The following is a 12902-nucleotide window of genomic DNA, read 5'->3' on the forward strand; positions in this document are numbered from 1 at the left end:
GGAGGTAATGCACAAAAGCATCTGCAGGGTTTGTGTAGTTACATTGGACAGAGTCCATTCCCTTGAGGATCTGACCATTTAATGCAGATATATATTCAGCAAGCACAAAGTCACAGTAGAACTTTCCCAAGCATGACTCCAGAACCCTGAATTTGCCAACCAGTGGTTTGTGAGTGTCTAGCCAATCCCAGCAAGCATGGCAGCTCACTCCAGGAAGACAAATTTCAGCCAAATTTAAACCCAACTAAGCAGGGGATTTACTTGAAGAAAAGGCACAGGAGAGAGAAAGGAAGACCCAGCAGTGGGAAGGAAAAAGCCCGTCAGTGAACCACAGAAAAATGATTTCTGAATGACACTGTGAACATTTCCTATTGCAGAATGAGGAGGCATCAATTAGGGAAGACTTAATCCAGGATCAAAAGTCAGATGGGAACCCCGGGTGGAAGTCATGGTGAGAGGGTTGCATCTGATATCCTAAGGGAAGACAAGAGTTCAATAGGATAAAGAAAATGAACTTGAGGAGATCAAATATTTACTGTGGGGCTAGAGTACAGGAAGTCCAAAAGGAAATGCTCGAGGTTTTTTGTTTTATGGTATTTGTTACGTGCTTACTATGTGCCATGCACTGTTCTGAGCCCTATGGTAGATACAAGGTAATCTTTCTCAGCTGTTAGTACAGTGCCTGGCACATAATAGACACTTTAGTACCACTATCATTACTATTAAACATGACTTGCAAGATCCTTTGATCATTCTCTTCGCTGATCAGATGCAAACCAACAAATTGTACTTATGGTCACAGGAACATGGCAAAACTGCATAGAGCTCGACAGAGACAACAATATGAATCAAGGGATGGAAAGTAGGTCCTCTGAGGAAAGGTTAAGGGAATTTAATTTCTTTACCCAAAAACCCACCTGTGGCCCTAGATATAGGCCTATAATTGGCCCCCTGTGAAAAAAATGTCCATTGCTTCATCTAGTTTTTCAGGAATTAAATATAACGAGTTGGTCAGGATTTTCTTTCAAAGAATCCCCAAGTGTGCTCTTCAAAAGTATGGGGGTGCAGCTCCCTGCAAAGTTCATTTTATAAAACACCCTTGAGTTAGGATGCTGAAAGTGGTAGAATTTGAAAAATGGTGGCTTTCAGCCTTTGAAGGAGACACAAATGATGAAGCAAAAAAGCCTATAAAAGGTTCACAGTTCACAGCAACAAAAGATACCTCTAGCTGTTGGAGAGACAAGTTTCCAAAACTTGGAAATGGGTTCCTATAACCTCACCTCCTCTGTTGTAAATTGGAGGTGGAAGTGGAAATTTGATCGGTCTTGGTTGTCCCAGTTCTATGCCAACATCCTGAAAGGAGCCCGCCGTTAAGCTTGTGAAAAATCTGCATCCCTCAAAACCACTGTAAAATACTTCTTGGCAGTTGGCTCTTTTGTGACTATCTTCAAAATAAAGCAAAGCGGCAGCACATTAAAGCAACATCACAGATTCATCACAAATCCCCAGTAGACAAACAATTCCCAATTTAAGGCAGTCTCATCCTTTCCACTTACCTGTATATTACCACTGTGCACAGTTTATTTAATATAAGTTTTCACTAAGTCCCAGCATACTGGCTTCTTGCTCTAAGCATTGTGAATGCACACATTACTTTCTAAAAACAACCTGCCAAGTTAACACAGCCCCAGATTTGACATCATTAAACCTGTCCTCAAAGCAGAACTCTCCACGGCCCCACAAAACATATTAAGAACTTCCCCCAATTTTAGATGTGCAGAACTACAGGGAAAACACGGTAAACAAATCATTTATCATGTTACCTCACTCTAGGACTTGAATGCCATGGTGGATTGCCTGCGGAGTCTAAGTTCTCCTAATCGGCCTTATCTCAAGTGTCACACTTAGCTTCATGGAATTATCATGGAAGCTAAAGGGTTTGTATAACCATCCTCTTGCCTATGGAGCAAAAAGGAAATTCTACATAAAGATTCATGTGGGCATTCAGAATTCTCCAGAGTTTACAATCATATTAGAGGGAATCCATAAATCAGAAACTAGGAGTTGCTCATTTTTTGAGCAGCCCACTCTGTGAAGAGAAGCCTATTTGATGTGGGGAGGGAATTTGGACGGAAGAAAAATCAACACAGAGCAGGTCTAATACTAAACTCCTACCTGATGCTGGTGAAAGAGTTCACTGGGCAAACAAGATTAGCAGTTTTGCAATGAGGGCAACAATAATGGCATTTTTAAGTGCTTCCTTTTATGCCAAAGCACCATGTTAAGCTCTGGGATAGATACAAAAAAATCAAATCAGACACAGTTTCTGTCACACCAGGGCTCACCAGCTAAGTGGGAAGTACAGGTGTCAATTTCCATTATTACAGACTGAGAACTGAGGCTGCAAGAGGTTGTGACTTGTCCAAGATCACACAGCAGGTCAGTGACAAAGCTGGAACTAGAGGCCTACACTCTTTCCACTATCCATTCATTCGTGTTTATTGAGAGTTTACTGTGTGCAGGGCACTGTACTAAGTGCTTGGGAGAGTACAATACAACAATAAACAGTTACATTCCCTGTCCACAATGGGCTACTGTCTAGAGTATGAAGACAGACATCAATATAATAAATAAAATGACAGATATATATATATATATATATATATAAAGTGCTGTGGGGTTGGGGAGAGGGGAGAAAAGGGAATAAGTCAGGTGATGCAGAAGGGAGTGGGAGATGAGGAAATGTGGGACTTAGTCTGGGAAGGATTTTTGGATGAGATGTGCCTTCAGTAAGACTTTGAAGGGGCTGGGGGAGAGCAACTGTCTGTCGGATTAGAGGAGGGAGGGCATGGCAGGATGTGGGCTTGGGGTCAGTGGAGAGATTTTGTTAATGTGTTTTGTTGTCTGTCTCCCCTTCTAGACTGTGAGTCCGCTGTTGGGTAGGGACCATCTCTATATGTTGCTAACTTGGACTTCCCAAGCGCTTAGTACAGTGCTCTGCACATAGTAAGCGCTCAATAAGTACGATTGAATGAATGAGATAAGATAGATTGAGGCAAAGTAAGAAGGTTAGCAGTAGAGAAGTAAAGTGTGAGGGCTGGGTTGTAGAAGGAGAGAAGTGAGGTGAGGTAAGAGGGAGCAAAGTGGTGGAGTGCTTTAAATCTAATGGTGAAGTGTTTTTGTTTGGTGTGGAAGTGGATGAGCAATCACTGGAGTTTTTTGAGGAGCTGGGTGACATGTCCCTGGGTGACATTGCCTCTAATCCATACCAGAACATACTCCTGGAGTGAGGGGAGAACATAAATAGAACATTTTTCGACCATCTTTACTGCCATAGTATGCCATGCTCAGAGCAAAGGCCAAGTTATTTGCCCCATGAAGTAAGCGCAGAGGAGGAACTGAACACTAGTTCAATGGAGCTTCTTGAAAAAAAAAATATCCTTGACTAAGCTAGCATGTTTCTCCAAGATATGATGCCCAGATTATAATCAATCGATCATATTTATTGAGCTTTTACTGTGTGCAGAGCCCTGTACCAAGTTCTTGCAAGAGTGCAGTATAGAAGCAGTATGGTCTAGTGGATAGAGCACGGGCCTGGCAGTCAGAAGGACCTCGTTTCTAGTCCCAGCTCCGCTACTTGTCTGCTGTGTGGCCTTGGGCAAGTTACTTCACTTCTCTGGGCTTCAGTTACCTCATCTGCAAAATGGGATTAAGATTTTGTGGGACAGGGATTCTGTCCAACTTGATTATCTTGTATCTACCCCAGCGCTTAGAACAGTGCTTGACACATAGTAAGTGCTTAATTAATGCCAACATCATCACCATCATCAACCCAACTATATAACAGGCACACTCCCTCTGCAATTTCTCCTACACTCACTTGCTACTGACTTGGGCGACTGACAAACATCACATTTTTTGATGAAAAAAATATGTGCCTTGGAAATGTATAACCTAAGAAGCTTTTTAACCATACCAAAAAGAAGCAATCCCCTGAAACGATTGTGACCCTCTTGAGTTAAACTTGAAATCCTCAGATTCATACTTAACATAGACCAAATATCCCCCCAACTTAGAAGACATATCAACTCTAGATAATCACCAGTCTCCTAAGAGAATGACAATTCAAAATCTTTGGCAACCTACCACTGCTCTGTCTCGTCTATCAGAAATGGGTCTAAAGCAGTCAGTTTCATGCCTGTGTGGGCAGAGTGGGGATTGGATTCAGTCCTGTCTGATGGATGTCGCTAATCCTAGCCATAGACCCAAAGACAAAAGGACGGAACAGCTTGGTTTCATTGTTCAAGAAACATTCACTGAAATTTTGCAGAAGATGAAATGGAAAACCACTAAGCAAACATCGACTCCAACTGTAGCCAACATTTTCCTGTAACACCAGCACTTCAGTATCTCCTGTAAGAGCTTTCTACAATGGGAAAAATTTCACCCACAAAGGAAGAAAACAATATTCCTAGCTGCTTTGGAACTAAGACCCACTCTAAACATAAGCATTTCTGTTTGGACAGCCTGACCCCCCAATAAATTGCTACCTTCTTATGGGCTGGGTAAAATAATAATAAGAAGAAGATGACCTGGTATTTGTTAAGCATTTCTTATGTCCACTCATTCATTCATATTTACTGAGTGCTTACTGGTATTTGTTAAGCTCTTTGTTAAGAAGCTGCATGGCCTAGTGGAAAGAGCCTGAGGCCAGGACTGGCTAGTGATGAATTTGCATCTACCCAGCGCCTGGCACATAGTTAAACACTTAACAAATACCATAAAAAAAGTGCTATGTGCCAGGCACTGTCCCAAGCACTGAGGGAGAATCAAGCAATCAGGTTGGGTACAGTCCATATCCAACATTGATCATTGGTGGAGCCAGGATTTGAACCCTTGACCTCTGACTCCAAAGCCTGTGCTCTTTCCACTGAGCCACGCTGCTCAGTGAGCCAAACATGGGGCTCACATTCTGAATCTCCATTTTACAGATGAGGTAACTGAGACCCAGAAGTTAAATGACTTGCCAAAGTCACACAGCAGACAAGTGGAAGAGATGGGATTAAAACCCGGGTCCTTTGGCTTCTAGGCCCATGCTCTATCCACTAGGCCATGCTGTTTCTCATCCACAGTTCCATGCCGCTGTGGTTGTTTAATAACTTGTGTAGGTGAGCTGACATGAAATTAAGTGCTCAGTAAACCCTAGCTTTTAAGCTGTATCAACCTACTTGCTGAACTCCCTGCCTCCTGTTTCTCCCCACTCCAGCCTATACTTCACTCTGCTTCCTGAATTATTTTTCTACAAAAACGTTCAGGCCATGTTTCCCCACTCCTCAAGAACCTCCAGTGGCTACCCAATAACCCACTCATCAGTGGAAACTCCTTACCATTGGCTTTAAAGCATTTAATCAGCTCACCCCCTCCTATGTTACCTAGCTGCTCTCCTACTACAACCCATTTCTCACTTTTTTAAAACCAACTTACTCACTGTACCTTAATGTCATCTATCATTGCTATGACTTCTTTCCCACACTCTGGACCTCCCTCCTCCTTTGTGTAGTCAGACAACAACATTCCCACCTTCAAAGCCTTATTAAAAACCACATCTCTAAGAGGCCTTCCCCAAATAAGCCCTCTTTTCACCTACTCCCTCTCCTTTCTGTCTCACCTATACCTTTAGATCTGATCTCTCAAGCACTTGATATTCACTACACCATCAGTCCCACAGCCCTTATGTACACATCTATAATTAACTTATTTTAATGTCTGTCTCCCCCTCTAGAGTGTAAGCTTCTGTGATAAGAAACATCAACTCTATTGTATTGTACCTTCTGAGCACTTATCAAAGTACTCGGTACACAGTTCTGAGAAGCAGCGTGGCTCAGTGGAAAGAGCACAGGCTTTGGAGTCAGAGGTCAGGGGTTCAAATCCTGGCTCCACCAATTATCAGCTGTGTGACTTTGGGCAAGTCAATTAACTTCTCTGTGCCTCAGTTACCTCATCTGTAAAATGAGGATTAAGACTGTGAGCCCCCCATGGGACTGCCTGATCACCTTGTACCTTGCAAAGCACAAAGTGCTTAATAAATGCCATCGTTATTATTATTATTATTATTACTCTGAGCACAGTAAGTGCTCAATAAATACTATTATTGATTGAGACTTGCCAGAAGTCAAATGGAAGACTGGTGGCAGAGCTAGAATTTGAACCCAAGTCTCCTGACTTCTGATCTCATGCTTATTCCCTTAGTCCTCCCTATTTTGGATGTCTGGACATGAAATGGAAGGTTTATTAAGCACAGAGGGATTCACAGCCTGGAGGGAACTAGTGCTGGTCTCTTCTGAATTCAAACTCCTCATTGAATATCAAGACAACAGAAGACGGTCATGTTTCCGGTCCTGGGACTGTTTTCTCATTCATTCATTCATTCAATCGTATTTATTGAGCGCTTACTGTGTGCAGAGCACTGTACTGAGCGCTTGGGAAGTACAAGTCGGCAACAATCAATCAATCAATCATATTTATTGAGCGCTTACTGTGTGCAGAGCACTATACTAAGCGCTTGGGAAGTACAAGTTGGCAACATATAGAGGCAGTCCCTACCCAACAGTGGGTTCACAGTCTAGAAGGGGGAGAACATACAGAGATGGTCCCTTCTCTAAAGTTTAGGTATTGATGGGACTGGTTTTTAGCTTCCAAAGGGAATTCCTACTAAACAAATTTCTGCTATTTACAGCATAACCTCCTCGTGAGCAGGCAATGGATGCACAAGGCCCATTGCACTTTCCCAAGCATTTAGTACAGTGCAATCCCCCTAGTGGGTGCTCAAGCACCATTTCTATGGCTATGAAGTCATCCAACAGAACTTTCAACCAGAATCTTACACCTCCCTCCCCTATCAAGCCACCCTTCCCAGAGAACAGATCCACTTCAGAAAAAATCACTGCAATTAGAGTAAATGGCATGGTCTCTCTAAACATCAATACACAGCATCCTCTTTTAACCGCATCAGCACCTCGGTGTCTCTTACAGACCTTTGGAATATAACAGAACAAATGCATTTTGCTTTCTGCTACTAGTAAGCTTTTTTAAAAACATTTCTCTGGACTGCTTTTCTGACCAACTGTTTTTCCCCCTGGTCCTTCGGATGGAGCTATAGTAAGCAAATAGGTTTGGGGGAAGAGTGGATGTGGCTTGGGTATTTGGGGGAGGAGATGGCTTGGAACACCGAATTGTTTTCTGTTAGGGCACCTGTCAATTCCCTTGGGTTTTCCTGTTCCTTGCAGAAGTATGCCAGTGTCCAGGAAAAATCTTGGGTGAATCTTTCACTGGAAAGATTGGGTCTAGATTAGAAAGAACCTTTTCACTCTGTTGGTTTCTGCCTGATTTAATGAAGTCTCTCTGATGCAAGCCTGCTCCACCGATGTTTTAATAAAGTAGCCAAGCCATATGATCGTTAGATTTTAGTGAAATGTAGCATGGCCTGGTGGATAGAGCATGAGCCAGGGAGTCAGAGGACCTGGGTTCTAAACCCAGCTTTCCCATTTGTCTGCTGTGTGACCTTGGGCCATTCACTTAACTTCTCTGAAAATGACAACTGGGATTGTGAGCCCCAAGTGGGCCAGGGACTGTGCCCAACCTGATTACCTTGTATCTACCCCAGCGATTACAGTAATGCCTGACACATAGCATTTGATGAATACCATAATTATTATCATTATTATATGTTATTACTCAGTAACTTCAGTGGAACCCCTAGAGCAGAAGGCATGACATCAGGAGAGGAAGGCCAAAGAGATGGAGAAAATATATCCACTACTATTAATAATCCAGGAACAGCTCAGGTCTTCTTGAACAGGATAAGGACTGGGTTGAGCCAACTTCCAAGGGATCCTTTCCATTTTTCGTGGATTGCAACCCTGAGACCCTAATTAGGATTGGAGATGCAGAGTTTTAAATATTGGGGTGCCTTTCATTCCTACCCATTTGCCTCTAAAACCCCTACAGCTCTCGGCATTCTTTAAAGATAAGCTGACAAGGGATCTCATATGTTTCTCATATTGTAATGCAAAAAACCCCAAAACAATAACATCTCATCCAGTATATAACAGCAGGTTGGATCCGTCTGCAGCTTGTTTCCCTCTTGAATATCATTGACCATGTACCACGAACCATTAAATAATAATGGCTGCGGACGTGCCAGACAATGACAGCAAAAACACATTCAACCCTCTGGGATCTCCTCAGAAACAGCCCCTTCCGGCACAGACGTGCGCACACGCACCTTCTCCAGAACAGAAATATTTTGTGCCATGCAAGCATTCAGCCAGAGGCTGCTGATTTTTCCAACCTACTTGCCTTCTTCTTCCCTCTCCCTGGAAAAATTGAGTTAAAAAAAAACAAAACCCAAAAAACTCGAACTGTCAGGATTTCACAACAACCACCAGGTCTTGTCAAATGAAACCTCTTTTAAGGCAGCAAATCTGCAGGTCTGAGATGGAGGATTGTGGGGGGAAGGTGTACTCTCCCAAGTGCATAGTACAGTGCTCTGCACACAGTAAGTGCTCAATAAATATGATTGAATGAATGAATAAATGAATGAATGAATGAGGCAGTTTCCTAAGCGACAGCACCTGGGCCATTGCAGAGGGAGGGAGGAGAAAGGAAGAGAGAGAAAACAGTGGCTCCTGCCCATTAAATTAGCCAGAAGGACTTGGGAATGACATTACAACAGAATCAAAGACAACCGAAACCATAGCCTTCTGTGGGAATTCCAAGGTCCTAAAGTAGAACCGGATTTTAGTTAACACCCACCCTCTCCCGGTTTCAAAGGGTTGGAATCTAATTTGTGTGTGTGTGTGTGTGTGTGTGTGTGTGTGTGTGTGTGTGTGTGTGTGTGTGTGTGTGTGTGTGTGTTTGCACAACCCTGCATGATACCTCTGAGAGTTTCTCTACCTTTGGGCCGTTATCTCAACCGTTTTATTTTCTGAGACGCCTCATAGGACCATTCCCAGGACCCAAAAACCAAAATCTCCAGCTGCAGGTGAAGGAAAGCCAGGACCTTGGTCTGACAGTGAGGGTAATGGCTTGAAAACCTATCCCTTCTCTGGAATTCTCCTTGCACCATGTTGGGCCTTTTGCAAAAGTTACGGGCAACAAACCGGAGGGATAAAGAACTGCAATAGAGACCCAGGCAGTTTATGCAGCAAAGAGATCTTTTGTCAATAATCTTCCGATCCCTCATTCATTCAAATCAATCATATTTATTGAGCGCTTGCTATGTGCAGAGCACTGTATTAAGTGCTTGGGGAGTTCAGTCTAACAATAAACAGACACATTCCCTGCCCACAGTGAGCTTACAGTCTAGAAGGGATCTACACTCCAGATTAAACCCCCTCAAAATAAATCATCGGGCATTCCTGTTAAGATTTCTCTTATGTAGGAAGAAAGCGCTTTTAAAATAAAAATCCTTCCTCCCCACAAACAAAATTCGATATCTTCACAGCATTGCCTTTAATCCTTTTCCAATATCCAGGGGCTGGGGTGCCTGAGGATTTTCCAGCAAAACCCCATTGATTCTGCTGCAGTCAAAACCGACTGCTGGATTCTTCTGGCTTGTGCTACTGGCTACCACTTACCAGACCTATATTTTGCCCTGAAGGGAGCCTTGACATTGCTGTGAGGAACGGAACCCCACATTGAGCAACCCTGCTTGCTGCACTTGAATGACTTTCATAAAGGGACACCTCCATCCCCCCTCCACCCCCAGTCCCATAAGGCCAATTTGTTCCCTCGTCCCCTCTCTTTGCCCCATCCCAGATTCCCTCCCAAGACCCACATCAGTAGTTTCTGTCTGCAAAAATGATCAATTTTACCATCTGCCTCATTTCAAAGGAAAGAAAAAGTGGACAGAGATTTTTTTTTCTTTTGCAGCCACATATTTCAAACAATAAATGATCAGGTACCTGAGAATTGATTTTAAAGCCAATGGTCATTTCTGAGGCAAACGCAGCAGTTTTGGAGACGAGGCTGAGGATGGCATTTCTGTTTACATGCACCAGCTGTTTCAGCACAATCAACCCAGCCAGCACTGGAGTTCTGCATTGGTCCAAAGAGCCACCGTTCCCAAGAGCCTTCCTCCATCTCTCTCCCCCCAACCAAAAATAATTGCTTTTACACACCGGAGTATTCTCTCCTGGCCACAGAGATATGGAAAACTGCTGTCATCTCGCCGTCCTGGCACTTCATTGACCAGATGGGTCCCCCTTCCCAATGATCAGTTTTTCCAACCTCTCCCCGCCCCCAACCTGATCGGGATCAAGTCACCTACCATTCCGTTCCTGACCGTTCAGCTCCCGACTCCTAAAAGCCGATGTTTCTACTTGCCGGTCCTGGGCCACATTCTGAACCGGAATGAGGAAGAGGCGCTCCGAGAGGAAGGGATGTCTAGAATTAAAGATGGACAGGTGATTTCCAGGAAATCCAATTTTTTTAATTACTTAAACCTCTAGGAGTGAAGAGGGATGGGGAAGAATAACAAAAGAGGGGGGGAGAAAAGAAAAAAGGAAGGCTTATGACAAGCACCCCCCCATAAAAATAAAAGGGGGGGGTGTCTTGCTGAATCACCCTCTTTCACTGCATGGAAACCATTGTGCAGCGTGATGCTGGCTGTACCATTGTGGAACCGACCAGAGGAGACACAGAGAGGGCTTGGGGAATGGGGTTGCTATGGCAACTGAGAGGAGCACGCGTGACGTCAAAGCCCATGGAGGTCTCAGGAGGGGTGGGAGGGGTTGAGAGAATGCTAGAGACAGAGCTAGACTGTGAGAGAGAGGGAGATATAGAGACAGAACGAAAGAGATGAGTCAAATCCACAGCTCCAGTTCTACTGAATCTCCTGGAGGAGCAGAATGGGACAAGATGCAAAGGAATCACATTCTGAGAAGCCGGACCAGCAACCTAGTGGCTAGAGTACAGCCTGGTAGTCAGGAGGACCTGTGTTCTAATCTTGGCTCAACCACTTCTCTGCTGTATGACCTTGGGATAGTCACTTCTCTGGGCCTCAATTCCCTCAACCCTCACCACTTAATATACAATCAGCCTTTGGGCTCAGTTGGGCAGAGAGAGAGAGAAGGTATTGGTCCACAAAGGCAGGACACTGTCAGAGAAGGGGCCGTGGTGGATTTAGAAAAGAGACCTTATTTACACAGAGCAGGCCTATAGAGGATATTTTTTCTTTGCTATTTACATCATCTTGGGTCTGGCTCCCATGAAAACTCTCAATTCTAAAAATGGCAACAATAATAGTATTATTGATTAAATACTTAATATGTGTCAATCCCTGTACAAAACCCTGAGGTAAACACAAGATAAACCAGTTGGAGACAATCCCTGTAGAGCATGGGACTCATAGCCTAACTAGGTGAGAGTAGGATTTAATCCCCAATTTACAGATGAAGCAACTGAGGCACGGAGAAGTTTAAATGACTTGCTTAAAACACAGTAGGCAAGTGGCAGAGGCAAGATTAAAACACAGGCCCTCTAACTCCCAAGTCCTACTTCCTCTAGGCTGAATCCAGAGCATGGGCTATTCTGGAAAAGGCGATTGGACTTTGAATGCCAGTGGATGTGGAAAGAGTCTGGGTCCAGGCTCCATCACGTGTCTGCTGTGTGACCTTGGGCAAGTCACTTCATTTCTCTGTGCCCCAGTTCCCTCATCTGTACAATGTGGATGAAGACCACGAGCCCTATGTGGAACAGGGACTGTGTCCAATCCAATTATCGTGTATCTACCCCAGCGCTTAAAACAGTGCCTGGCACATAGCACATGCTTAACAATACCACAATTAATATTATTATTGTAATAATTCCTTTACATTTACTAGGCAATAGAGTTCACAGAACAAGGACATCTCCATCCATTTCAAGGAATCTTTACAGTGCCTGGCACCTAGTAAGCACTTAAATACCACAATTATTATTATTATTACTGTCTGTGGAATACAGCCATAAGCCAAATCTTTGAGCACTTGCTCCTTTTATTATTATTATTATGGTATTTGTTATGCATTTACTATGTGCCAAGCATGGTTCCATGTGCTGAGGTACATACAAGCTATTCAGGTTGGAGATAGTCCCTGTCCCACGTGAGGCTCATAGTCTAGGTAGAAGGAAGAAGAAACTGAGTCACAGAGTAGTAATGTGATTTGCCCAAGCAATTGCAGAGCTGGGATTAGAACCTAGGTCTTCTAACGCCTATGCCCTTTCCATTCGGCCATGCTGTTCCTCTTACCGTTCTAACCACTGAATACCAAATTTCCACAAAACGTGAAATAGTTTTGATCATTGATGGTCTGATTCCTTGGCCTCTCTTCAAAGCTGGTGTAGTTGTATTGGGGAGGTGCTGCAGTTCTTTATGCCATTTTTCTTCACGAACCAATAAAAAAGGACCATTTTAAAAGTAAATCAAAAATCACTTCAGCATAAGGGTGCACACCGATATGTGCAGTAAATTTGACAGATAGAATGAGAACTTAGGACAATGCCCGGCATATAGTAAGATTGATTGAAGCTTTAGGGGTAGACTATGTCTCAGATATCCTGGCTCAGGTGACCATGCATACAGTTTCAGACTAGATGGTCCAGATTTCAGACAGTCTTTCCGCTGTCCAGTACAAATGTAGAAGTGGATACCTTGATGCCCTGTATTTTTAAAAAAATTTTAGCATTTAACCTGTCCTTGCCTCTGTTCTTGCTGTCAGGTTTTATGGCTTGGAAGTGGCTTTCAAGTTCAGTCAATCAATCCTTCACAGACTGAGCTCCCTTTTTCCTCTCCTCCTCCCCATCCCCCCCGCCCTACCTCCTTCCCCTCCCCGCAGCACCTGTATATATGTTTGTGCAGA

At 43.6% G+C, this 12902-nt stretch overlaps 1 protein-coding gene across 6 annotated transcripts in view; it reads right to left on the reverse strand.

Annotated features, from left to right (window-relative positions):
* The window catches only part of MAPK10 (mitogen-activated protein kinase 10), a 148742-nt gene extending 138038 nt beyond the window's left edge, over positions 1-10704 (reverse strand). For 5 of the 6 annotated variants that reach the window (XM_038769236.1, XM_038769238.1, XM_038769237.1 and 2 more), the window contains exon 1: positions 10331-10664. In XM_038769236.1, the coding sequence (XP_038625164.1) occupies positions 10331-10333 (3 nt within the window). In that variant the 5' untranslated portion in view covers positions 10334-10664. Of the gene's footprint in view, positions 1-10330 lie in introns of all 6 variants that reach the window. The other variant, XM_038769233.1, reaches the window with a different exon arrangement.
* Between the last annotated feature and the right edge of the window lie 2198 nt (positions 10705-12902).

The sequence above is a fragment of the Tachyglossus aculeatus genome, chromosome X5, assembly GCF_015852505.1.
Source record: "Tachyglossus aculeatus isolate mTacAcu1 chromosome X5, mTacAcu1.pri, whole genome shotgun sequence".
Taxonomy (NCBI): domain Eukaryota; kingdom Metazoa; phylum Chordata; class Mammalia; order Monotremata; family Tachyglossidae; genus Tachyglossus; species Tachyglossus aculeatus.